The 27,661-nt window shown below is 40.1% G+C and overlaps 1 protein-coding gene across 5 annotated transcripts in view; it reads right to left on the reverse strand.

Annotated features, from left to right (window-relative positions):
• Positions 1–10,033: 10,033 nt before the first annotated feature.
• The window catches only part of LOC141808158 (alsin-like), a 35,024-nt gene continuing 17,396 nt past the window's right edge, over positions 10,034–27,661 (reverse strand). For all 5 annotated transcript variants that reach the window (XM_074694563.1, XM_074694559.1, XM_074694560.1 and 2 more), the window contains 19 exons: positions 27,314–27,384; positions 26,653–26,719; positions 26,013–26,191; positions 25,348–25,413; positions 25,109–25,207; positions 22,535–22,699; positions 21,999–22,110; positions 21,252–21,329; positions 20,998–21,134; positions 20,610–20,765; positions 20,398–20,512; positions 20,080–20,237; positions 17,456–17,554; positions 17,177–17,356; positions 17,020–17,065; positions 16,819–16,880; positions 14,520–14,669; positions 14,196–14,292; positions 10,034–12,516 (listed from right to left, as the gene is read on the reverse strand). In XM_074694563.1, coding sequence (XP_074550664.1) covers positions 12,478–12,516; positions 14,196–14,292; positions 14,520–14,669; positions 16,819–16,880; positions 17,020–17,065; positions 17,177–17,356; positions 17,456–17,554; positions 20,080–20,237; positions 20,398–20,512; positions 20,610–20,765; positions 20,998–21,134; positions 21,252–21,329; positions 21,999–22,110; positions 22,535–22,699; positions 25,109–25,207; positions 25,348–25,413; positions 26,013–26,191; positions 26,653–26,719; positions 27,314–27,384 — 2,076 coding nt within the window. In that variant the 3' untranslated portion in view covers positions 10,034–12,477. The remainder of the gene's footprint in view (positions 12,517–14,195; positions 14,293–14,519; positions 14,670–16,818; positions 16,881–17,019; positions 17,066–17,176; positions 17,357–17,455; positions 17,555–20,079; positions 20,238–20,397; positions 20,513–20,609; positions 20,766–20,997; positions 21,135–21,251; positions 21,330–21,998; positions 22,111–22,534; positions 22,700–25,108; positions 25,208–25,347; positions 25,414–26,012; positions 26,192–26,652; positions 26,720–27,313; positions 27,385–27,661) is intronic.

The following is a 27,661-nucleotide window of genomic DNA, read 5'->3' on the forward strand; positions in this document are numbered from 1 at the left end:
ATGTGGCGTCTCGACCCGTCTATTGTTAGAAACTCCTCTCCACAGCCCTGCTTTGGATCTGTTTTCAAAGAGTAACACTGAGAACTTCTGACCTAAATTCTTGCTTGTTTACCCTAAACCTGCTGCCTTAATTGCACCATGTAGAGCAGAAACATGCAGTCTAAAAGAGCACGGGGGAGGGTAAACAGCAGTTAAAGCTAGGAAAATAAACCCGACACGTGAGAGATGAATTCAGGTAAAGAGAGAGGAGGGTGGAGCGCTGGGGGAGGAAAGGAAATGTTTGAAGTCTGCATACGAGGGTGTGACATGAACAAAAAAAGCCCTGTAACATATATTTGCAGGTTGCTGGGTTGAAATTTAATTCTTTACAAACAGGCGTCCCCTCTTATTTTTGATTGACAGGCTCATTTGCCTGCTTTATTTTCATAGCAGTCCAAATCTACCATGGCTGTGATGCTGCCATGCAGACAGAGTGGCATCTGTTACTGTATGTACAGTAGCTCACACACACCCTAACCTACCATCTCCACGCTCCCTCACACAAACAGCTCTGCTAAGTTCAGTCTATTTTCATAGGTGCTCAGTATCATCACTCTCAGACTGTCAGACTCAGAAGTGAAACATCACATTTCCACATGAGCACACTTTAAACAGCATCCTGGAGGAACTACATCTACTCCAATAATAATACTACTAATAATAATAATCTCAGGTCTAGTCTCAGGTCATGGAGATTGAAACTTGAGACTTGACACAATTGGGGTCACAAAGACAATGAAAAGCAAGATTTTTCCAATCAGTTTTGTCGTCATTCACCAGAACCAGTTCACTGATCCCCCTGAGTCTGAAACACCCAGGCACCCCAACCCCTCCTTCTTACACCTTGTGACCTACTTTGTATGTCAGACTTCCTTGAGGTGTGTGTGTGTGTGTGTGTGTGTGTGTGTGTGTGTGTGTGTGTGTGTGTGTGTGTGTGTGTGTGTGTGTGTGTGTGTGTGTGTGTGTGTGTGTGTGTGTGTGTGTGTGTGTGCAAATAAACACATTTAAGAACAATAACAATCTCCATTAATGTTTGAAATATGAATTAAGCAGAGCAGATATAGGGAGGTTACACAGTTGGCAGCCCTGAGGGAGAATAATCATTAAAAAAATTAAATGACCCTGAAAAGAGTAAAAGTGTAATTTAGAGTAGCAAGATCTGCCTCAGTAAAAAGAAAAAGAGAGTTTGCAGATGAAGTCTGGCTCCTACAGAAAGCATGGGAGCATGGGTAATCTAAAACAGAGTATGTGGAAGGACTACTTTTGACCAATAGGTAAGGCTGTGACTTTGATTTATCATCTTCAGTGGGTGTGGGTGACAGATTGATGACATTGGATAATTATAAGCATGTTTGAAGGTGTTACTGGGAATAAATACCAATTGTCTGCAACAGGTGGTGCTATTCCTATCACCATAATGCATGTCTCGATGAGTCCAGAGTGGGACTGTTATCATGTGTATTAAATTTGTTAAAGATTGGACAATAAAATTGTAATATCTACCATGCATTTCCAGTTGGTTGTGTGATTGCATAGGTAGAGAATTTAGCATATAGACATGTTTAGAGGTGGACATTGATGGTGTGTGTGAAATTTGAAGCAGATTGGACCTTACATGAAGGAGCTGCAGAGACTTCCTGGTTCATGGTGAGACATCAGAGTTTGATGCGGCGCCATAGGCACACCCTTAATATGACCTCATCAGTTACATGAGAGTTGTTTTACACGTAATTAAACAAGTTTTACACTTTGGTGGTTGTGTTTCATCAATATCTCTACTATACACAAAATAAACTTGAAGATGATGAGGAAAAATATTTCGAAGTAGTTTGTTCATTAACTTACTCTCTAAATCTTCAAAATCTGACATTTAATTTAAATTTCTGAACTTGTTGTTTGGATTTCATCATGTCGATTGGAGACTTTTGTACGTCTTGGCATTGTGGTTATGCACAAAAAATTTTAAGACTGTAACTCAAAGTAGTCCAGGAGGGGTTGCAGTTTTTAGCCATCAGGGGTCGTGTGGCGCACGTATTGGCACAAATACATTGGATTCATAAATTCTTCCCTGTGACTGAATTTTGTGCCACAATGAGTGAGTTTGAGAGCATGATGAAGGCACGCAGTCTGGGGTTAAAGGTGCAGAAAAAGAAAAGTAATCCTTAGGGTTTGAAGAGGGCTGGCTTTCCATTTCCACTTAAAAACTGATCAAATGAGATCCCTGTCTGGAAATTTTTACAATTGTCATCTTTGATTTTTATGTGGAAAAGAAATACACACACACACACACACACACACACACACACACACACACACACACACAGACACACAGACACACACACACACACACACACACACACACACAGACACAGACACAGACACACACACACACACACACACACACACACACACACACACACACACACACACACACACAAACAAACAAACAAAAGGTGTTTTTGCAGGTTTTTTCTAACTGGACTGTGTGAATGAGATATGTGTTTCAGCCTCTTCTTTTTTTGCCATCAAACAGAACATTTTTGAAGCGTCAGCAAGTTACTGTACACACTTCCACACCCTAGGAGTCAAACTCAGTTACTGTCAAAGACTTAAAGGAGCCAATTATTGTCTCATTCTATCAAAAGAAATGGAGTCAGCAGGATGTGTTTATGTGTATTCGGTGTGTGTGTGTTTTGGATAAACATGCTGGAAAATGGCCACTTCCTGGATACACAGGTCTGCCACAGAACTGCCCCACATGCCAGCTGAATCAATTTTAGATGTCAACACACACACACACACAAGCACGCACGCACGCACGCACGCACGCACGCACGCACGCACGCACGCACGCACACACACACACACACACACGCACACACTTTTGCTCATGTATGAATCTAAACACAATAACATTGGAACCTTGTGCTGTGTGTGTGTGTGTGTGTGTGTCTGCAGGTGTGTGAATAGCTCTCTGTCCACCTCAGGTGTATTCAGGTGATGCCAAGCCACAGCACAGAAACTAGGTCAGCCATCACTAGAGTGGAGCACACACACACCTCACACACCTCACGCACTCACACACACACAAAAAGGAAAGAAAAAAAAAATAGTATGCCTGATGTGAAAACATTTGTATATATATAGCATGGTCAGGACACTGTGCAGTGAAAACAGTTGAACTAAAAAAACAAAAACAAAAAACAAACTGTTTTTATTTGGGACTGTTTATATATATATATATATATATATATATATATATATATATATATAAAAAACTCAAGTCTCACTCTAGTTCACTGGAATAAATGTTATGGAAATTCAAATATCAGGAGTTAATTAAAGAAGTGTTGATTTTGTTTACACAGTCAGATCATAATTAAAGGTATAATTGGTAGTTTGATTTGGATACACTTTTTGTTTTACTGGCTCAAATGATCTATACGTGCCGATGGCAAGCAATACATAATGTGTTCTTAAAAGAGAGCGAATAACATCCGCTATCTAAAGCAGGAGAAAACCCAGGAAAACATCAGCCAATCACATCGATTAGGATCCAATCTGTTAAACCAATCAAATCCCGTCCTGCTGTTTTGCCCTCCTCCTGGGCGTACATTTCACCAGCCCACACTGCTCCTGACTCACTGCGTGTTCTCGAGTTTAGCAGTGTACAGTTTCACACTCAGCAGAAGAATGGCAGAGAAACTACCCATACCCCGACAACTGCTAACCACTCCTCCAGCTAAACAGAGCGAGAACAGAAAGACAGAGGCTTTCTATCTTTTTCTGTTCCTCTGCCTCTAACTACTGCCCCTCTCACTCGACCTCGGGCCTGTCCCCTCTGACCCGATGAGGTACTTGGCTCTTGGCTGTGGTTTGGATCAGAGTCTAATAAACTCTCACGACAGGGGCTCTGACAAGCAAAAAAGAAGAAATCAGTGCTTATGTGCACAAAGAAACTTCTTTTTGGGTCAGAGATCTTCAGAGTTATACTGATGGTTCCTAAACATAAAACCCTCTACCTTCAGCATGTGGATGTGGTGTGGATGGGATGGCAGTGTAAAGTTCTTTGAGTGGTCAGACAGACCACAAAGCACTAATTAAGTACTGGTCTGTTTACCATTTACCATTCAGAGACACTCTGATGTGATATTTGCAGTGTCATCAGAAATGCAGATGATTAAAACCAAATAGAAAACTAAACACACTGTATATGTTTCAGGTGTTCGTATATATCTGTAATGTCTGGCTCAAACAGAAACATACATGACTTTCATCTAATACTAATACAGTAAGAAATTAAGTATTGAACACGTCCACAGCTGCAATTCAATTCAATTCAAACAAAATTTCTACCAGACATTGGTATTAACTCAAATAATCCACACATGACAAGAAATCACAACGTTCAGGTCCATAAATAATGATTATGTGGAATTAAGTACGATAACACAGGAAAAATTGAACACACTAACTGAGACTCATCTAATACTTGATTGAGAAGCCTTTGTTTGCAACGACAGCTTCCAGGCGTAACCTGGTCACCCCAGCTGTGTCCTGTTATTATTTAGTTCTTATATGTCCTGGCAGCAGTGTGCGTAACAGACACAAAAGCATGAAAGACATTAATCAACAGAGAATGTTTTCAAGGATCAAAACTTCATGAATCCTCTCACTGAGACTGAGACTGAGACTGAAATTTGAAGTTCACTCTAAAAAGGATCTTTTCCTTTTCAAGCTCTTTGTATGTTTGCAAACAAGCTGCAGCTTTTATTGAGATATTTACATCTGAACCAAATGATAATATAAAGCATGTATATAAAACACCCAGATGATAATTAACCTTCAGTAAAGCAGTTTGCTTGTTGCTACAGTCACATTCACCAGCTCATCTTCACACACACACAGAAACACACACACAGAAACACACACACAGATCTCTACAGGGGTCATCCCAGGCCAGGCCTGTCTTTCTGACGTTTTGGTTGATTTGGTTTCAAAGGTCAGACAAAGAGCTATTGTGACTCCAGGCTGTCACCTAGATGATTGAGATGCTCATGTAGCCGGGGTGTATGTGTTTGCATGTGTTAGCGTGTGAATGTGTTCATTAGCAGAGATACACAACACCCTGAGTGTGAAATGAAAGGAGGAGTAATGAGCTCATGGCATGGAGAAGACAGCAAATTAAAAACCCTGCTGACAGCAGTCTGTCCTCTCACTTTACCAACACAAACTAAAGAGACAGCTGGATCAGTCTGCTTACAAAGGGTGGACCATCACACCCGTTGACAGGTGTAGAAGTCTCAGTGGGAATTACAGAAAACGTTTGACTGCAGTGATTGTCAAATAAGGTTGTAGAGAGTTAAGGGGTTCCATGAGCCAGTTTGATTACTTTGATTTTTAAACATATTCTGTTTGCTGCCAATAGGGCGGCTCACCCTCCAGAGGGGAGCTTTCTCCTCTCTGGTCTTACTTTGCCCCACAGCCCTCACTCCCCCGCTCGTCTAGAACATCCACACACTTAGGACCTTGAGGTGCACGATCGTCAGGTGCGGTGGGGGAGGTCCTTAGGGACCACTTCTGCTACACCCTGATAAGACTTGCGCCTCAGTTTTACTTACACTTAGACATCCCTACATGATGCCAACTACTCTACACAACACACACAGAGACCCTTGGGGTGGGCCAAGTGGTATATGGTAGGCAGGGCACTTTGAGCTAACCACCTGAAGGGCACTGCCCCATGAGCTACGCGGCCGTCCACTCCCCAATTTTAACTTTCCCTTTTAACTGCATTAGGATCACAAACATCCACACACTACAGAGCGGGGGAGGTAGGGTAGGGGGCTCTTCTCACACCCCTGTTTCTACCATGCCCCCTAGGGCATGGGGTAAAAAGGGATCCACTGCCTTGGGTTCTGGGCGAGTGGCACAGCGGGGGTCCTGCAGCGCCCCGGAGGATGCCCATGGCTTTATATTTTCTTATTTACTTATTTATTTATTTATTTATTTAATCCTTTATTTAATTTTTTTTATTTTTTTATTTATTTTTTATTTTTGGTGAGTGAGGAGAAAAAGGAGGGGTATTTCACCACCTGAGTGGCTGGAGGCTCCGAGTGTGTTGTGATATGGTGCTGCCGTGTTGTGATATTGTTGTGTGGTCGTCTTGTGGTGCTGTGGTGTCATTGTGCTGTTGTGTCAACGTATGGGTATGGATGGACAGAATGTTTATGTGCGGGTGTCGGTCCACGGTGGAGGGCTGGTGAGCTGAGGTACAGATGAGAGGGGGATAGGGGTGAGTTGGGATGGGGGGTTGTGTACGGGGGACACTGGGTTTTTGGGGAGAGGACTTCTGTGGTGTCTGGCCGGGTGCGCTGGGGGCCGGCACCGACTCATGATAGGTGGCGGCCTGGGCTGGGTCCGTCCTCCTGGGTACCTGGCCGAACCCTCCCTCCTCGGGGGTGAGTGGCCCTTGGGCACAGGTGACCCCGGGTCCTACCCCCTGCACTCGATCGGGGGCCCTGCATCTAGTGGGGCCTGTAGGCCTCAGCCCCTGGCCCCCCGGGGTCCTCCCTCCGCAGTGTCGGGGCCTGCCTCTAGCCTTCCCGGGATGCCCCCTCCTTGCCTCCTCCTGGGTTGGCGTGCTGCTGTCCCCATGGTGGTCTGTCTGGGCCCTGTGCTCTGTTGTGGCTGCAGGATGCGCGGGGATGAGGGCTATCTTAGTGCATGTCTGGGAGCAGCGGGGCCACATCTGCATGATCACTCCTTGGCATGATCACCTGACCTAAATCAAACCCAATATTCTGTACTGCCACCTGTACCCCTATATGTGTAGGTGAGTATATGCTTCTGTGTATAGATCTATATACGTATCTATACCTTTTTACAATTGTCATTGATGTGCTCACTGCTACTCATGATTTCTCCAGTTCATCTCTCCAGGTTCTTCTTGTGATTATGACTTCAAAGACCTCAGGATACTGCCTCTTTTCAGGCTCAGCAGCTGGTTGTTTATTTCTCCTGTCTGTAGTCATCTGTTCAGTTGTTGTGGTTGTTCTCTACTGTTGTTTTGTTGTCTCTCTCTCCCCCCCTGTCTAGTCTCTTCTCTACAATCTTTTCCTTTTTCACTGTTTCTTTCCTGATATCACCTTGTTCTGGTTAAGCAGTAATCTTCAAACTTGGCAATATACGGGAGGGAAACTGTATGGATACATGTATGCGTATGTACATATATGTGCATATATACGTATGTGTGTGTGTATGTATATGTATGTATGTGTATTTATGTATAAAATATATATCAAAAAACACTAATAAAGAGTACAATTTTAACACTCAAGGGGAGCCTTATACACTAATGGCTCCCTTTGGAAAAGCAAATGTGTTCTGCACAATACGGCAGCCAGACCATAATTCTGTTGTCGTGACGCTGAACAGGACAAGGGGAAAAAAAACAAAAAACAAACATATTCTGTTAAAGTTAAAGTTCTTAATCTATTTATTTATTACTTTTGTCAGTTTCAAGTTATTTTAGAAACCATTGTGGATTTTTCACTCTTTAACTGGAGGGTACCATCAATTTTGTCGGCTTGTTTACCTCAGAGAATCATTTCCACATGTGACAACAAACACATCACATCCAGATCTACAAAGGCACAAAACATTTAGTTACATGTATCTAGAAATGAATGCATAAATAAATAAATAAATAAAAATGATAATCAATCAATAGATAATAAATCAGTTCAAATTTTTTTGTCATTGCTATCCTGAGAATCTGAGCTGGCACATCACAAATACAAAGTAGAAAGATTTAAGGCAGAAGGAAAGGAAAGAAGGCTTGGTTATTTCCCTGCCTTGTAAATGTAAAGAATTTAAACATAAAAGTTTTGGCTGTTTGACACCCCGGCCTTAAACGTGTAACAGTAGACCTTATTCTTCTGAAACAACCCTAAATACATTGTGAATAAAAATAATACATGAAAGAAACTAAAGCCTTTGTTAGAAACTTACATTTATGCTTAAGACAGGCATGAGCTAAAGTTTAAAACACAAGCTAAAAGCTAAAACAGGAGCTTAAGGTTAAAACACAAGCTGGAGGTTAAAACAAGAGCTACAACACAGCTAAAGGCTAAAACACAAGCTAAAGGTTAAATCAAGAGCCAAAGGCGCAAACATGGGCTAAAGACTAAACACAAGCTGAAGGCCAAAACACGAGCTTAAGGCTAAAACATGGGTTAGTCTTTTTATGATAATGTTGATTCCAACCCACAGTCAGCAGTTATTCTGCCGTGGTCTGTTCAAACTTGAGAGTCTATCAATAAAATGAAGAGTGAGGTTACATTAGCTCTGATTGGTGAGGTTGGAGTTGGTAGATGAGCTCTGGTAGGATATAACTAGGATTCACTATCATCACGTTACAGACGCATCTCAGAGCAAAGGGCAGTGAGTAGAGCTAAATATGGCTGGCTACTAAACTACGGTAAAAACAGACAAAATTAGTTTTAAACAAAAGCACTATGTAACTTTACCTTGTCGCTTTGCATCCGGTAAAAAGTGGTCTTGAATGGAGCGCAAATGATCTCTTGGTTTAGGTTGCGCTCCATGAGGTGGCCTGGATTGGAATCCAGCCTTTGGCCTCTTTACCCACTCACACTCTATTTCCTGCTCTATCCACTGTCCTCTTCTAATTAAAGGCGGGAAAAGTCCCCCCAAACATCTTTGAAAGAAGTTGTCTTGAACAATGATAATTTGTTTGGATGTGATCTCCGTTCATTTCCAAAACACACACCTTGTGAATAATTATTTCTTCACTACAGTGTGTGTGAGACTACAGGCCAAAAGGGGGCGCTGCAGTCCAGTTGAAACAAATCCCCCTTACAAAACATTTAGAATAATCTCATGAGTAAGTTTGAAATAAAGAAATAGTCTTTATGTTTTCTCCCTCTTAACTGTCCTCTTCCAACACCTTCTTTCACTTTCATTCATTTAAGAAAAGAATCTGAAAAGTAAAGCAGTAAAATAAAAGTCTCTTTCATTGTGTAAAGGTGAAACAACAGTGTTCACTTCATTTTTTTTCTTCTTTTTTTTGGTCTCTGCTGAATTCTATTCTCAAGTTTTTTCTAACTCTTCTGTCTTGATAGAAATCTAGATGAAAGTTTTCTAGCTTACTAACTTTTGTCATTAGGAGCATTAAATGCATGCAGCAGTTCTACTGAATTTTTTCCTCACTCAGGTTTTTTTTTAATCACTTCCTGAGGAAATGCTTTAATATTCAGACTTGAAATCTCTATCTGTCTTTTTAACTCTCCCCTACTCTGTATTCTTCCCCATACTCGCCTTGTCTGTCTCCTTTTTGCCTTAATCTCTCTCATCCGCTCCGGGGGCTTACAGCTGAGGAGTGGACGACACATCACGGGTGTGAGGATGTGAAGGTTTGAGGAGGAAGCCGTGCCAACATGAACCTGCTGACCTGCAGCTCTGACAGGCCTTCAGTTTCATCCCTGCAGGGGAGCTGAATGCAGGCTCTCATTTTAAGACTCAACCACAACACAAACAGATGTTCCTGTGGGTAAATCACATCTCTTTGATTTGCATAAACCTCAAATGTGGAAAAAAAAAAAAAAAACCCTCAGCAGGTTTAATTTTATTGATAAACACAGCCTGTCTCATTCATGTTGCTTTTAATAGTCAGTGAAAAGCTGTTCAATCATGTCAACTCTTGTAACATATGCTGATGTTTATCACCCAATGTATGAGTCTTTGAAAATCTTTGCTGCTGCTCTGCCTGCGTTGGTTTCTTCAGAGTTATGGGGTCTAAGATCCAAATGTGGTGCATCCAAAAAAGACTGTCTGAAAAATTCAAACAGTAAAAGAAAAGCTTATCATGCTCCTCAAAGTGACTGTTACCAAGAGACTGACAGGAGGATGTGTGAGTTTATTGAGAAACATAGCGAAGGTATGATCATTACCAGAGCTGTGGTGGGACTTACATTTGAAACATAGATCTTAGTGATTGGATTTAAAGCCAAAAATCAAAGCAGTCTCTAATTATTATTCAATTGATTTTCCGTGAATTTCAATAAAAACAGTTTCTTTAAACACAGTAACCTTTGGTTATCAGAGTATTTGGTCTTGAAAAGAAGGGGGCCGTCTTAAAATCGGGGTCGTCATATATTTGGGTCAGTACAGTGATATCAATAACAAACAATGAGCAAATGTTTCCAGAATTCAGGATTTATTTCCCTCTTTTTCAATCAACACAATTAATTTCCCTCATCAATATAAATCCAAAAGCTATGAATACTTTGACATCAGTTTTCCTCATCCTCTCATTATGTACAGGTTTAGAAAATATTACAAAAATAAAGACTAAGTTAGAAAAATGAAACATTTATTCAGTCAGGTTATTGCCTTTTGAACCTCCACTAAAGGTAGACTTGAAAAAAGGTACCAACGTTTGGTACTAAAAAAAAAAAAAATACAAATCTATTAATGGAGGCAGGGCATCCCGGAAACACTAACTTGTTTTCTACTTTTGTGTGTTACATTACACCGCAGTAGTTATAAAAAGCAAAAGTAAAAACATTTCCTCTGACCACACACGGATTCAGATCATACATTCTAAGTGAAACCGGAGTAAAAAAGACAGTGCAAATTCAATTTTCCTATAATGAGGAGAAAACGTATCAGTTAAGTTTCCAACTTTCAGTTTGTCAGTTTGCTGAAGTCCTGAGAAAAGACTCAGGTTACCAACAGTCAGTAACATTACCGTTACACATCCAGTGCTCTGAATTTCCTAATATTTGTTCCATGAATCTCTAAAATTTGTGCTTTTAATAATCAAAACAGAGGATTCAGCACCCATTTTGTCATTAAATAATGTAACTCAGTGTGACTGCTTTAGATATAAGAGGAGTTGAAAAAATCTTCTAGCACAGGAAAAGAAATCACAGAAGTATCCTCTCAATACAAACAATGAGTAATTATAAATTAAGTAACTATTCCCTTAAAACCGCACCTCTCTAAGAGGATAAAGACAGAAAACATGAGAGTTCTTTAACCCAACTATCAAAGAGTGAAAAGAAATGTGATCAGAGAACCATTTGTTGTTGGGTAGCCCATGGTTGGTTAAAAACCATTTGTTATTTGATCAGATTTAGAAAATAATGTGAAAATGTTGCATAAGCATCTCGTCTTTCCAATGTAAGTGCAGTAGTTCATAAGAAAACAGTTCAAGTATTTAAAAATGCTCTCTCCCATAGACAAATTAAAAACATGTCAGTGCAACATCCTCCCTCAGACTTGTTCATACGAGTGTATTTACAGAAAAACATTTGCTACAGAGACACAAACCATGAAATGTCAAATGAAAATGAAACCTTGTTTAGTGCTCAGTTAAAGGCTTTTCCCAAAAATATGACTTATCATTGTTGGAGGTTCTGACACCTGAGACAGATCCACTCTGTTATGACCACAGCAGCGTTTGGTGGTGGGTTGGTAGACTGGTCTCAGTCGAGTGTTGACAAACTCACAATTTAATAAATAAAAGAATCAAACCATCTCAGGACTGTGAAGTGGGATTTGTTTGAAGCGTTGTTTGGCTTTTGAAAAAGTTTTTCCCTTTTCATTTCCTGAACTTTTACAAGTGCCTGTAATTGAAGCTATATTATGCATTAATGTTTTCATAGTTGCATTTCCTGAGGATAGAAGTTTCATTTAAAATCTGTTCAGTAGAAAACAGCAGAGTCTATCTTACAGGTTGGTCTTAAAGGATTTCCATTTTATGGAACCATAGCGAGTCAAATAAAGACTTTGAAAGCCTGAGGTTTCATAGCTGGAGCACCTGATCATGAAAATACACACATTATCATTCCCTTTAACCATGAGTTACCGTCCCTCTATTTACTGTAGACCCTGACCCTTTGTCTCCACCGTGGAAGTGCATAGTTAGTTTTATTGCCAGGAGCAAATGCCGACCCCTTTAGAAAGCAGAGAAAAGCACACCTCACTCAGTGTTCTTACTGTTCCCACATGCAGTAATAAACCTAACCTTAGAATCCACTGATGTACTTTGGTAATGAGTGAACTGAGAAACTGAACTTGAGTTGATGTGTTGTACCTGAGTACAGGTCCCACTGAAGCTCACAAAATCATTGTACCAAGGTCTCTTCTGGAAAGATGACGTACAGATTTTCATCCATGTCCAGAGGAGGCCGATGTTTCATTGTTTGACTGTTTTCATAGACAAAAAACAACTTTGGCAAATTCTAACAAGCCAAATGAGTTTCTAGTGGATATGGTGTTTTGCTGTTTTCCTGTGTGTCCCCATTGTAGCCTCTGAGTGACCTTCAGCAGATTTTGGTGCTTTAATCCACGTGTGAAGCTCTGCCCCAGCTTCTTCTTCTGGTCGACTGTATTTGGTGTCCCCGTACACTCCTATGTAGTGGACTCCTGCTGAATCTGGATATAGCAGGCCTGCAGCAAATGAATCAATGATACGTTAGTATAAACCAGTAGCGAACCGTGGCCCGAGCCACTGGGCCTTCAGTAGGACCATGGGACCACACATGGCAATAAACAATCAAACAAAGAAATAAAAACAATAGCCAGAATCATGTGACATGGAAGTTCAGTATATTGATAGTTTTGAGGGATTACAAATTTATCATGTGCCTGAACACTGCAATACCTAACACAACTTCAAACAATTAAAAAAATCAAGATATAAAATTGAAAAAAATCAACTTAAAATCAATCATTATGCTCAATATGGGCCTCATTCACGAACAGTGCGTGCGCACAAATTTGTGCTTAAATCGTACGTACCTTTAGTGATATACTGTATACTCTCCCGGTGTCTCCTCCTCATCCTCCTTACAATAATATACTCCATCTTTTTAGATCACGTTAAAAATAAAGACTAAAACAGGGAAATATGGGAAATCACGGGTAAATCCTGAGTGACACACATTTATTTTGTCTCTTTTTTCTTCGTCTTTTCTCTCCTTCTTTTCTTTGAATTAAATGAAATGAGAGAACCAGATATATACTCAGTATCAGATGTTAAGGCTGTTTATTGTTTAATTGTAAGATGTGCATCAAACTTCCAGCTGCCGTCAGGTTAACTTTCCATTATGACAAACGGCTTTAATCTGACATCAGATGTGATGGGACAGTTAATATAGATATAAATGTATATGCTGGTTCAGACAGTTACATTAAATAGTGATTGCTGTGATTGTTTATTGCATTAAAATGTGCCTGACACTCTGGAAACCTGCCTCTGAGGCTTTGTTGACATGTGCGCACATGTGCGCCTGTCACCAAATTACAGATGCGGAGGGTGCGCTCTGCCCTGCGCTGAGGTTAGACCAGGTTGGAGCTGGCGAGCTTCAGCGCAATTTCAAGCCTTTCTTGAAAAGACAGCCTTGAAAAAGGAGTTTCAAGTAATCCAGCAACCACACAGTCTTCTGTGTTACTTTCTGCCATTTCTCTTCATGTTCTGCCGACTAGACTTTCTCTTTTCTCCTCACTCATTAATAGCCACAGTTAGGCGCTTCACGAATCCCCAGAAGATGACAGGAAATGATCCCGCCTACAACTTAACAAAATATGATTGGCTAAGACAGCTGTCATTGTCAAATTGTGTCCACATTCGCTTGAGTTACACAGGCATTGGTTACAGTTACTGAAGGCCCTGCCTGCCAGAAGGTGTTGCTGATTTACCCAGATACCATCAAAAGGAAAATTGTGATTGGTCCATTTTCCATTTAGTTATATTAACCCATTGTTTGCCAGGACAAGTTTATAAAAATAATATAAAACTCATTGCTATGATTTCAGTGAGTCAAATAAATAAATAAAAACAAAATAAATAAATAAAATAATTATTTAGGAGTACAAAAATTTTGTCAGTATTTTTTATTCGGCCTTCACTGAATACCTGGAAGGCCCAGAGGGTTCCCCTCTGGTATAAACCCACACAATTTCAAACTGAAATACGTCCTTGGAGATGTTGAATAAACATTTGGTAGAAGTCTTGTGTAAAGAAACGTGAGCAGAGTGTTGGAGACTAACCTGTGTGTGTTTGTGTGTGTGTGTGTGTGTGTGTGTGCGTGTGTGTGCATTCTTGAGAGCATTTTTGAAGGTCTCACCTTAAGCGTGGTGAACATCAGTCCCAGCTCTCCATGCTGAACATTGGGGTCCATCAAGTCCTCTATGAAGCTGACCTCAGCCCCAAGGTTCCTGATCCTGTAACAGAATCACAGGTGATCAGTCAGCGTCCACAGCTCTGCACCTTTAAGACTGTATCATAAATACATTGTCATAACACATCATCATTCATTAATCAAGTGTGTGTGTGTGTGTGTGTGTGTGTGTGTGTGTGTGAGTGTGTGTGTGTGTGTGTGTGTGTGTGTGTGTGTGTGTGTGTGTGTGTGTGTGTGTGTGTGTGTGTGTGTGTGTGTGTTCTAACACACCTAGCCCTGACTGACACATAGAGGAAGAGAGGGAGCAGGTCATCCATGCACCACAGGAAATCCCCTTTCAGCATTGGTTTAACTTCTTGGTTCAACTCTTCAAACGTCTTTTGGATGACGAGGAGTTTGTCTGATGGAGTGAATGTGGTGCTGCATGAAAAGGAGTTAGAAATAAAAAACACATTTTAATGCTCTGCTGTCAAATGTAAAAATGCAGTTTGTGTGTGTATGGCTTAGCCCTGAACTTCATCATAGTTTAGAAATAAATCAATTTAACAGTGGTATCAAAACCTGATTAGAGTCAGTATGGCAGCATTAGGTTCACGTAAAAGATGCTATGAGGAGGATCTGTTTTAATTGGACTCCCTCGCCACCTTCTGGCCTGGAGTCTCCACACACTGTGGTAAATTACTTTTAGTGAAGGGGGTGTTTGTTTTGGAGTTAAATGGAGATCAGATCAAAACAAATTTTCTGGATACAACGTGCGAGGTAAGGTATTTATCAGTACATTTACGTGGCCCTATATGTAGTTTAGTAGCTGTCTATATTTAGCACAGCTGACAGCCCGGTGCTCTAAGACATGTCAGTAATGTGTAACGTTAGTGAATCCTGGTTATGTCCTGTTGTCATCTACCAATCAGAGCTAATGTAACCTCACTCTTCATTTTATTGATAGACTCTCAAGTTTGAACAGACCACTGCAGAATAACTGCTGACTGTGGGTTGGAATCAACATTAGCACAAACAGTTTAGCTCCTGTGTTAGCATTTAGCTTGTGCTCTATCTCTCTCCTGTTTATCTTTCTTCTGCTCTTCTGTCCTTTTTCTGTCTGACAGTTAGGCTCCAGTGTCCACCATCACTACAAAATTAATCACAGAAATCGTTGTCAGCAGAGAAATACAAAGATCTCTCTTCTCATTACTATACTTCGTCAGCCAGCGTGGTGTTGTCATGGAGACCTAGACATGCTGTAAATCAATCTGGTCCTGTTCGACCTGATCGGGAAGCTAAGGAGCAGTAATTTAAAACAACCTGTAACCTAGAATATTAGCACTGATAATCTCATTTTAAAGTGTGGATTACAATCAGGCATATATCTAGAAGGTAGACTTTTTCAAGTTCACTTAGAAACTCCTCTAAGCCTCTTTAAAGACAAAAAAGGGTAAATTTACAAGAAAAAAGTTAGTAAAGTCATAAATTACCATCTTTCTTTCTCATAAATGTATGACTTTATTCTTGTGGCTCTGATCCTCTGTCATAGAGTTAGAACTGTACTCCATATCTAAAATATTTCCTTAAGGTTGTAGACGAATGTGAAAGATGTCACGGTTCCCCATGCAATTTGAGTCACATGTTCTTTTTCTGTCCGAGACTGAATCAATTTTGGAATGAATTTTTCACCACACTGTCAAAAGTTTTGGGGATTCCGGTTAAAAATGGACCCCTTCATTGCAATATTTGGGATCTCACTAAACAAAGCTCAACTTCCTCCTCTGAAATCCCAGGTATTAGAATTTACTTCCCTTTTAGCGAGACGTCAAATCCCTCTCTGGAAGTCCTCAAACCCCCCTTCTTTGTCAACATGGCTGAATGATGTTATGTATTTCTTCAAAATGGAAAAGATAAAACTAACAGTGAAGGGCAATTCTAGCATTTAAAAAAAAATTAAATTGTTTTCTTGACTATTTTCAATCATTGCCAGTCTTTCCAACGTAGACACCCCCCCTTTTTTTTTGTCTTCTCAGCACATGCTTATTTGGTAACCTCCTTTTAATTTATTTATCATATTATTCAATATATAATTAAAAATATATTTTATTTTATGTAGGTATATGTATATGTATGTTGTATACATATGTGTGTATGTATGTGTATGTATGTGTGTGTATATATATATATATATATATATATATATATATATATATATATATATATATATATATATATATAATTATATGTTTTATTATTTATTTATTCATTTTAATGTAGAACGATGTATGTGTGTATGTTCAAATATATATATGTATCAAAAAAATATTTTATATTATTTCAAAAAATATCTATATAGGGGAAAAAAAAAAAAACAGAAAAAAAAGAGAACATTGTACATTTTGAATTTATATCATTGTATTTCATTTGATTGCGTCTCCAATAAAATATATATATATTTTTTTAAAGAACTGTACTCCATGACAAGTTTGAATTATGGTAACTTTAAAATCCTACTGGAACCAAAAGTGGATCCATCTGACATCAGCGTGACCATTTATTATGACGTATGAGGAAGCACTGAGGCTACCTGATCTGCTGGAGAGTCTCCACAGCAGAAACAAAGCAGGCATCTCTACTGCTGGACACAATCTATGACACAACAGAAACCTGTTAGACAGAAAAAACTAAAGATGCAGCAGCACACTGATGGTGACTAGATAGAAACGTTTCAGGGACGAATGACAGGAGGAAGAAACTGCTGTACAGTTTAGCACACTGACTGACTAACCTGCTTTTTCTCTCCAAGGATTGACATCCAGACAGGCCAGAACTTCCTGCCAGAGTAAATACAGGCGACAGAAAACACAAAGAAATCAGAATTCTGGTTGGTACTAACCAGATCTACGTTTTCTAGACTTATCAGACTCCAAGTTTGAACAACTTACTCCTGCACTCCCAAGAAGCTGAGCAGGGACTGGTCCGGCTGTTTGCCGAGTCGAAGGACACGCTCCCAGTACTGGGCCTCCTCCTGCTCCTCCTGCAGGCAGTAAAGGGTAAAGAGAGGGGGGTAGAGGCGAGGGAGCAGCACCGGGAAAAGCAGAGAGGAGCAGCTCAACACCAGGACGCTAGAGGAGAGAGGAAGCAATGAGGTTTAAAAAATGTCACCTGTGTGTAGGTTTACTGAGAGTGTGTGTGTGTGTGTGTGTGTGTATGATCACACTTACCCTTGCTCTGCGACGGCTGAGCTGTGTCTGCTTTCAGACTGAGAGGCAGGAGGTTCTGGGATGACGCTACCATCATCAGGTAACCCGGGAAAAAGAAACCTACAGGCATTTTTTTATTCAATAACAAAATATATGACTTTGGATAAAACAGCCCACATAAACGTTTCAGTAAAACACTTGTTGTCTAGCCAGTTGAGGAACAGATTGGGGTCTATAAAGCCCTGTTTCCACCAAACAAGCAGTCTGGTTTGGATCAGTACAGTTTGGTACAGGTTAGATCAGTTAAACCTGATCTTGTTTGTGTTTCCACAACCAACTGTGCCCTCTTGGTGGGCAGTGTGTAAGCCAGATGCTGATACTTTCATCAGTTATGTAATGGCGTGACGCCATAGCAGCGTAACACATTGTACCCCGCTGATAAATCCAATGAAGAAGAAAACCCAACACAGTAAAGAAAGAGCAACATCCAGCAATTCATCTTCTCTGTGATTGGCATGTGGCTCTTTGTTACAAAGAACAACCAAGCTTTGTTTCTGAGAAGACTGTGCCAGCAGGAGAAATACAGCAGCCACTGTCACACAGGAAGTGATGATTCTTTCAACCAGTCAACAGACTGCAGCATTTTAGCTCCACCCTCTGGGGTTGGATAGGTTTTGTATGGGACCCCCTTACAGAAGGGTCCCAAAAAGTGGGATGGTACGGACGGGTCCCGGGATTAGTCAATGGAAACGCCACAAAATGCGTGCTGTATTGAGAAGAACCGAACTGAACAGCTTGGTGGAAACAGGACTAAAAGGTCTTTTTTTTCTGGTTACTCAGCTCTACTTAAAGATGTTGCTTCATAACTCCCACATCAACCGTTTACTGTATCTAAAGAAGTAAATTATGTTTTTCAGAGGGGGAGGCGGGGTCTGGTGGAGCTTCTCAATCAAAATCCTGCTTGTAAACTACTGTGAGTGAGAGCGGTGCGCTCTTTGAATGAGAGATCAACATGGATACGAGGAGAGGATGTGAGATGACAGAGACATAGTGAGACGCTGCAAGTCAGGAAAGTTCAGGCAGCTCACGCTCCAACTGAGGATGTGTCGTGTAGTTCAGAGAGAAAGAGCGGTGTGATAGTGAGAAAAGACGACAAAGATCATGGAGAGGATCAAAGTAAGGCCTGAGACAAGCATGATCTATAAAAGTATGTTTGTTCTGTTTTATGAAAAAAATAGGGCTGTGACTTTGACGCATTAATTAGATTAATTAATTACACCGCACATTAACGTATTATAAAAATCAACGCAAGATTAACTCATGGGCTGCCAGCTATTTCAGAGCATCTTGAACGATCTTTTAAGATCCAAATAATAATGTTTTCTCTGACCATGTGAACACCAAAGTTACTTAAGAAGAGTGGACTCTCTTCTTTTATGTCTCTCTTCCTGTTTTTGGTCCAAAAAATAGAAACATCAAACTTTTTTGATCGTGTTCCTCTCGGGCACTCCATCCTTTGATCCTCTCCATGATCTCCATCGTCTTTTCTCACGATGGCGCCGCTCTTTCTCTCTGAACTACAGCGACACATCCTCAGTTGGAGCGTGAGCTGCCTGAACTTTTCTGACTTGCAGCGTCTCTCTGTGTCTCTGTCATCTCACATTTCTCCCCATATCCATTCTGAGCTCTCGTCCAAAGAGCGCACCGCTGTCACCCACAGTAGTTAACGAGCAGGATTTTGATTGACAAGCTCAGCCAGACCCCGCCTCCCTCCGCTGAAAAATATAATTTACTTCTATAGACGCAGTAAACAGTAATCAAATGTCAATGGCAGGGAACACGGACATTTGAATTAATATTGTCCAGTTGAAAAAAAAAAGGATTTACAAATCTTCTCTTTTTCGTGTATTCATTCGATTAGTCGTGCACTATAATTTTGTAATGCCCTACAGTTCAAATTCTTTATGTGGGGACTTAAAGCAGATATAAGATTAAAATGTGATTAATTAGATCAATTAATTACAAATCCTGTAAATAACTAGATTTTTTAAACCTCCTGACAGCGCTATTTACCACATAATGGCTGATGAATGTACTTGAAAGTGGTGTCCACAAAAAAAAAAAAAACATCTTCTGAACAAAATAAACAGGATTTTGTTGTTTAAATTTGTGTATGAGAATATTCAATGATTTAGTCTTCTACAAAATCTGTTGAATTGAAAAGTGTTGCTTCTGATGTTGAATATTCATGTGATTAAAATGTGATTAATTACAATTAATTAATTACAAATGGCATCATTAATTCGATTAATTTTTTTAATCAAGTCCCACCACTAGAAAAAAACATAAGAGAGGTATAAAAGAAGAAAGTCCACTCTTCTCAGGTAGTTTTGGTGTTAATAAAGTCATGGAAAATAATATTATTTGGGTCTTTAAAGATTGTTGAAGATGCTCTGAAAATGGCTGGCAGCCAATGAGTTAAACTACACTAAAACAAAGGAACAAAGCTTTTGACCTTCCACTGCCCAAAGTAATGTTTATGGAGCTATACATTGACACAGCAGACCCTGCTAAAAGTAAAAGACTTGAAGGTATCTGAAAAGAGAACAGGGAGGAAAAAAAAAAGAACTCAGAACTGACTGTACCGAACAATGCTGTAGAAGTGTGTGAGGAAGGCCTGGATTTCGTTGACAGCCTGTCTGAGCAGCCTGCGGTTGGATCCCACACCAACATAAGTCATCCTGTAAACAGTAACTAACGTCTCCACCAGCCAGCCCAAGGGGTGGTGAGGAGTTTCACATGCCTGTCAAAGGTGAAGACACACATGCTTACAGATATGCACAGGAAGGAGAAAAATATGCTAATGCTAGGAACAAAAATGCATAGGCAATGCTTTCAAACAAAAATCAGTGCAGAGATCACGAAGAAGCTCAGATTGTGGTTTCCCTCACAGCCACTCCTACCTTCATGAGGTATCTCCTGATGTTGTCATAGCTGGCTGTAGTCACTTGATCTTCGTAATGAGGGATGAACTCCAAAGACTCCAACACTTTGCTCTGGGACCGGCTGAGGTCTGGGCTACAAACACAAACACAAGCCTCTGATGTTCTCCACGGCTGTATCTGTCAGGAGGATGTGACACATGTTTGCCTGTTTTGTGTGGGGCTCTGTGTACCTCTGTCTCCGTGCAGTAGTGATTGTAACAGCAATGTTCTCCCAGGCTGTCGTCCTCTCTCCTTTCCCCGGAGCATCACAGCCCAGCCGACTCCAGCATTCATCGAACACACAGACCCATCGCTGCCCTGCAGGCACCACGTACTGACCCTGCCGGCTTCACGAGAACATAAAGAGACTTTTGTTCAAGTTCTGAACCAAACTTGTGCATTAAATACCACAGAAACATTTTCCTCCCTGTTCCTTCAAAGGGCATTACCGCTAAAATTACACTTACATCAACAAACAAACACCTGAAGAATCTGATCAAAAACAACATTAGAGGAATAGAAATGGATATGGATGGAACGATACGAACCTGGCTTCTAATCTGGCTAAATATTACTCACAACATGTGTTTCTTCTCTTTATATTCAGGTTCTCCAACGGCTGGTTTGGTGTATGTTCCCACCACCTTAAAACCTGAGGTCCATTCCCCACTGAACAGGCCCTCCAGCCGGTCACCGTTAGCAAAAGATAAAACACCCTTTAAAAGGAGCATTAGGGAAGTATTACTACATTAATATTAAATGTATTGTGTACATACAGAGGACGCTCAGAGACATGAAAGAAAGACAGAGGATGAAGCTGAGTTTCACTCAACCTTCCCATTGACAGTCCAGTCATCGGAGAACTCCCCGTGGAAAACCGTGTCGTCGTCTGACACCAACAGACCTGGACCCTGAGAGTAAACATAATAAACATAAAACTGACAAACAAGCAAAGCTTTATGAGGCCATTAAAAAACACTTTAGGACCACAGAGGTGAACACAAGACACCGTAAATAAACACAATTTCCTGAAAACTATTTTTCACCTTGAACCCTAAAATCCCCCAATTGAGGGACTTTGAGGTCACTTATCACTTATCAATACGAATATCATCAGATGACACATCAGATCAAACAGGAGAAACTCAGCTACAAGTCATACCCCAAACAAATTTTTTGTTTGTTCAGGTAATACTTAAATTATTTCTCTGAGCCAGTGACCCAAATACTGATACTGACACCGCTGAACAAACTTCAGAGTTTTATTACACCAGAATGATTCAAACACACCCTCTAGATGCAGAGATATTCTCTTCTTGTTTTTCTTGTGGACACCCCAAAAAGAGGCCAGGGTTTAAAGGGTTAAGCTGATGTATGAACTCAAGTGAGTAGATGGCACCACCTACTGTCTAAAAGTGGTATGACACATCAAACAGACTGAAAGGTGCAGTTGTTCACTCTGTTTCAGCATACTACTTTGACCTGCTGTGGATATATAAAGTGACTTCATGTAAACACATCTGTATACATTCAAACATATAAACATATGAACAAATAAACATACTTTAGGTTGAACTTACGCTCATCTTGTTGTCTCTGAAGGTCCCTTCAAAGTAAAGACCGTTCTGGGTGACCACCATGGCGTTACCATTCCGCTGTTCATCTGACCACAGTCCCATGTATTTCTCACCTCTGAGACAGCACATGGGAGAAGTGAATGATGATCATCTGGTTTCATCAATTCTTCATCAGGATACAGTCAGTATGGTCAAGATTACAAAAACCTATTTCAGTTACCTTTAACTGCTACATGATAAAAAAAAGCTGACTGTCTGTTGTGAATTTGTAAAAATAAGTAAAGAAATTTATATAATATCTATATAAAATATTTTTTTTTTTACAATATTTACACAAATATTTTCTGCTTTATTTTGATGAACAACAATTCAAATGAGCTGAATTTTTGAGTCACAACAGAAAAAGGGAGATCAGGTGCATCCCAGTTTTACGGCAAAGAATGAAGCTCTCAGGGAAGCTAGCAATAAATTTCTAAAATAGTGCGAGGACAGAAATCCTCCTTGTGATTTTAGAAAAAACAGAAAACCAATAACTAGACCTTGTGATATCATCGTAAACTCCGTATCCCGTCTTCTTGTGGTGTACCCACTGGCCAATGAAAACACCTGAAGACTTCTTGTCCAGCTTGCCAGAACTCAGCATGCCGTAACCGTGTCGTTTCCCATCACAGAAGCAGCCCTCATACACTTCACTGGTGGCGTACCTGGGTGGATCCCAAAGAGACACAAACACACAGGAACAAAAAGAATCTTAAAATGTCTTGGTAAAGTTTTAGGGCTTTAGGGAAATAGAATTTGATCCTCAAATCACACCTGGCTCACAAAGTATCCAAACTTTTAGTGATGAATGGTGTGTATTTGTTGGAATCCAATCCAACTGGAATCCAAGCAATGTTGAGGACTTATTTTCAGTAAGAATTGTTCTATTGACTTAGTCTTGACTAATTTCACTAGACAAGATCCAGAAAAAATGTCTTATTCAAGATATCAAAAGACAAAAATGATGAAAAATGATGCCTGAATTGCTTATAAATTATTTTTTTGATTGCAAGTTGTCAGTAAAAAACTTACTCAATTAGTTTCAGGCATTAAGGCTTTATTCTTATTTCAAGAAACCTGACAAATTAATTGAAATTCTTTTTAAAACAACAACTAATTTTGGACTTTACTGTCCCTGTCAGACGCACTTTCCCAAGAAATAGATGAACGAAGGTTTTTGCTGTTCAAGAAACCTGACAAGCAAGTTTATCACACACTATTAGCATACTTTTTACAATTTACAAACACTTCAGGCATCATTGTTCTCTTTAATATCTTTAAATGAGAAATTTTCCAGACTTTCCTGGTTATGTGGCTCATATTAACGTTTTGCTTTAGAATGAAGCTCAGCTTGAAAAGACAGATATACTTTTGGGGAAGTCTTCTGTTACAGCAGCTCACAGCAAGAGATCACAAAAGCTGTAAAACATATGTACATGAGATTTTTTTTCCCAATTTCTAAATAAAAAATCTTTAAAAAATTCCAAAAAATGTTTTACACCTTGTCATTACACTGTGTTGTGTGTTGAATTTTAAGGAAAAAAATGAATTGATCCATCTGTGAAATGAGGCTGTAAGATAAAATGTGGAAAAGGTAAAATGCTGAGAGAACTTTCTAGATCCACTTTCTAAAATCACGTAAAAGTGTCCCATACATCCTTATTGATATGATTCTCTGCTGTCTTTATTACGACTGAAACCATTTTTATTTTTCAAATCAAAAGGATTTGGGTTTGAGCAGAGAAAACACTTGCAAAGTACTGGGTTTCATTCAACAAATACTGCTCTAAACTCTACAGCTAAACTTTACATCATGGTGTGTTTTATCATTAAAGTCTCCATAACTGGTGAAGTGGGACACAGTTGTAACATACCCTTTACATAACTTAAAGTGATACTCTGGGATGGAACAAGTTGGGTCCTATCACAAGGTTTAGGGCAGAAATTACCCCTACAGCAGTGTTTTTGTGCAGCAGAAGCCCAGAGCGCTCGCACCAAACACCCCCTCCCTGCTCCTCTGCCGATTTCCTCTGCACTCAGACGGGGCCATATTTTCCATCCATCCATTTTCTATACCGCTTCTCCTGTTAAGGGTCGCAGGTCGCTGGAGCCTATCCCAGCAATCATTGGGCGAGAGGCAGGGTACACCCTGGACTGGTCGCCAGTCAATCGCAGGGCTGACATATAGACAGACAACCATGCATGCACACACTCACACTTAGGGACAATTTGGTGTGACCAATTAACCTGATGAGCATGTTTTTGGACTGTGGGAGCACCCGGAGTACCCGGAGAGAACCCACGCATGCAAACTCCACACAGAAAGGCCCACCAGCAGAGGTGGGGATTTGAACCGGTGACCTTCTTGCTGTGAGGCTGCAGCGCTAACCGTTGCGCCACCGTGCAGCCCGGGCCATATTTAACTTGACCAAAAACACAAATAAACGGACTCCCACCAAAAAAAAATCTGATATCGGTCTGCATTCACGCTTTATTTAGAGAATTTTCAGCGCGTTACTTTCACACAAAAACACCGCTAATGAGGCTCTAGTTCTCATCGTGTCGTAAAACGGTGCTACCTCAGCTGTAGAGCCACAGTTGGCTACGAGGCACTCGCCGCTTAGTGTATCAGTCCGCGTGCACGGTGTGCCAGATATAAACAAACGCAGGTAGTCCTAACCCGCCACGATGAGAACTAGAGCCATTTAGCGGTGTTTTTGTGTGAAAGTAACGCACTGAAAATTCTCTAAATAAAGCGTGAATGCAGACCGATATCAGATTTTTCTGGTGGGAGTCCGTTTATTTGTGTTTTTGGTCAAGTAAAGTATGGCCCCGTCTGAGTGCAGAGGAAACCTGCAGAGGAGCAGGGAGGGGGTGTTTGGTACGAGCGCTCTGGGCTTCTGCTGCACAAAAACACTGCTGTAGGGGTAATTTCTGCCCCAAACCTTGTGAAAGGACCCAACTTGTTCCATACCGGAGTATCACTTTAGGGTAAAGTATTGTAGCTCAGTGTTTCTGGTGTGCAATGTCAGTCTTGGCTTCAAATAAAAGGTAATTAATCTCAGTATACTAACTTGTACTTGCCAAATCCATGGATCTTCCCATCTTTCCAGTGGCCTTGGTAGATGTCTGCTTTATTTAGGACTTTGTTAGGTATTACACACTGTCCAAAGCTGTAGAACACAAAAAAAGCAAACAACAGAAATATTTTCATTAGTTCGCATCACCACTGCTCTTTACAAAAACGTTTCATTCTCTAATCACTGGTCTACCTAAAAGATACAGAGATTTGTCATGTGACTTAAGTACTCACCCATCCTCCTGTCCATGCTTAAAGTTTCCACAATAGACCCGTCCATCCGGCCACCTCATGGTGCCACTGTAAAGGCAAATGTGTTATAATCCAGTAATCCTGCTGTTTGAATTCAACAAGTTCTTCTCCAAGAGGCACATTCACAACATACAACACGAAGAATCAACTCAGCACAGTCTGAACTGTACCTAAGCTACACGTCGCTCAAAGTGAGTTGTGGGTTTTGTAAGGTTTGAATGATAATTTCATAATCAAAAATAAAATAGTTCATGTGACTTTTTTCTGATCAATTGTTTTAATCAGGGTCTGGTTACAATGCAATAAAACTGCTTGATGGTAGTTTGAAGGGATCTGAAAGCTGTTTACTTATTGGCATTAAATAACACAAAAAAATGCAAAAATTCCAAATAACATGAGAAAGAGTAAGAGCCAGTTGCTGGAAAAACTGATGCAGCACTTTGAGATTACAACTGGAGAAAATAACTGAGATATCTACAGCACCAAAAAGTTCCATGAGGAACTTCTGCAGAATAAGAAAAGTTTGGTAGAAATAGCTTGTTAAAACCAGAATTTTAACATGTCACATCTATTATCAAATTATATTTCACTAGCCCAGCTTTGTACATAAAAGATACATTAAGAGATACATGAAGATGCTCTCTAACCTGCCATGAACTTGCCCTGCCAGCCAGGCCCCGCTGTACTGGGCGTCTTTAAACCGTCCCTCACCAGTGAACTTGTAGGAGGCTGTGCGAGACATTGCAGTCAAACCTGGTGATGACCCTTGACCTCCACCACCCAACACCTGATCCACTGCCTCGTTTAAAGATCTCAGCCACTTGTTCTGAGGAGTGGAAGAGAGAAAACCACAGGATTTTTTTATAAACAGAGCAGAGAACAGACAGTTACAGACGGATGTTCCTCACATATTTCACCCTGAACTGAAAAAAGAGGATTATTTTGTGTAAAAATAATCTGCTTTATCTCATTTTGCAGATTCAGTTCACCTTAAACAAGCAATTCCTGTTCATACTGTCAGTTGGCCTGTGTATATTCTCAGGCATATTGCAAAATTACTTTCAGCGCCACCTCAAGGCACTGTTTTTATGTATGTGGCTGAAGGAGAAAACCAAAATAAATAGGGGTTATTTGCCCCATTCTTTTGCCTTTTCATATTGTTAATAATGAATCAAAAATATAATCAATTAAATAATTCTGAAACTTTGGAACCAATTTCCTCTTTTCAGTTGTAGTTTTGACTGAAGTGGAAGTAAGTGGCTAAGTGTGTTTCAGTAGTAAAGGTACCTTCTCTTGAGGTGTTGATGCTACGATGGTGAAACTCTCCTCTGGGCATGTAATTTTAATGGCATAGCTGTAGACACACAGGAGACACAAAGTAGAATTTATTCACATGTAATCTATGTCACTGTTAAAGACGCCTGCCTGAATGATAATCAACACCACAGTAAGCTGATATCAAGTTTTACACATTTATTCAGAGTGAGGCGGCTCTCAGCTTAGGATCTGGTCCTGTCCCATAATGTAAGTGTCTTTTTCATCTCTGACAGAGATGCCATTAATTAAATTTTCAAAGTACACTGAAGTCAGATGAGCAGCAAAGCACCCAGGCCAACTGTTCACCAGTTTTTATTTTTTTATTTTTTTTTATTTAACAAAATCTCTTTTGCAAAAGTGACCTGGTCAAGAGGCAGCAGAATATTTCATTGAACAACACAACAACTCAAAGACATGCGGACAATAAATAGAAATAAAGAACATCAGCAAGATTTTCTTTTTTTAAAAGTGTGCCTTGAAATACTCTACACCAGCCTCAAGATGGTGCAATAGAGTCAACAAAAGAAGTCATACATTCTTGTTAGAAAGACTGAGGATTATGTTTAGCTATTTTTAGGTAGTAAAGCAAAATAACATGAAACAGAAAAAAATAAAAATAAAAACAACTCACAGTCCACTGCTGTCGTCTGTGACTGGTTTCACCCACAGAGAGGTCAGAGGGTAGACGTTGTGTGTGGAGAACTGCAGGTGAAGAAAAACAGTCATTTATTGTGTGAAGAGCTTTATGTACGGACAGACAGGTCAAACTCATCACATGGACTCAAATCAAACTTTTCCTATACTTACCCCAGAGTGCAGGAGAAAAAACAATAAGAAGGTCGCCATATTTTAGTTTCTCATTTTTGTTTACTTTTACATATCTATATTCAGTTCCATTGATAATGGTGGATACATGTGGTATTATTTCTATCACAATAACGTACTACCATCACATCACAACAAACAGAAGGAGAAAACT

This window comes from Halichoeres trimaculatus, unplaced genomic scaffold, assembly GCF_033239565.1.
Source record: "Halichoeres trimaculatus isolate MK-OKI-2021-1 unplaced genomic scaffold, fHalTri1.1 fHalTri1_scaffold_19, whole genome shotgun sequence".
Classification (NCBI taxonomy): Eukaryota; Metazoa; Chordata; class Actinopteri; order Labriformes; family Labridae; genus Halichoeres; species Halichoeres trimaculatus.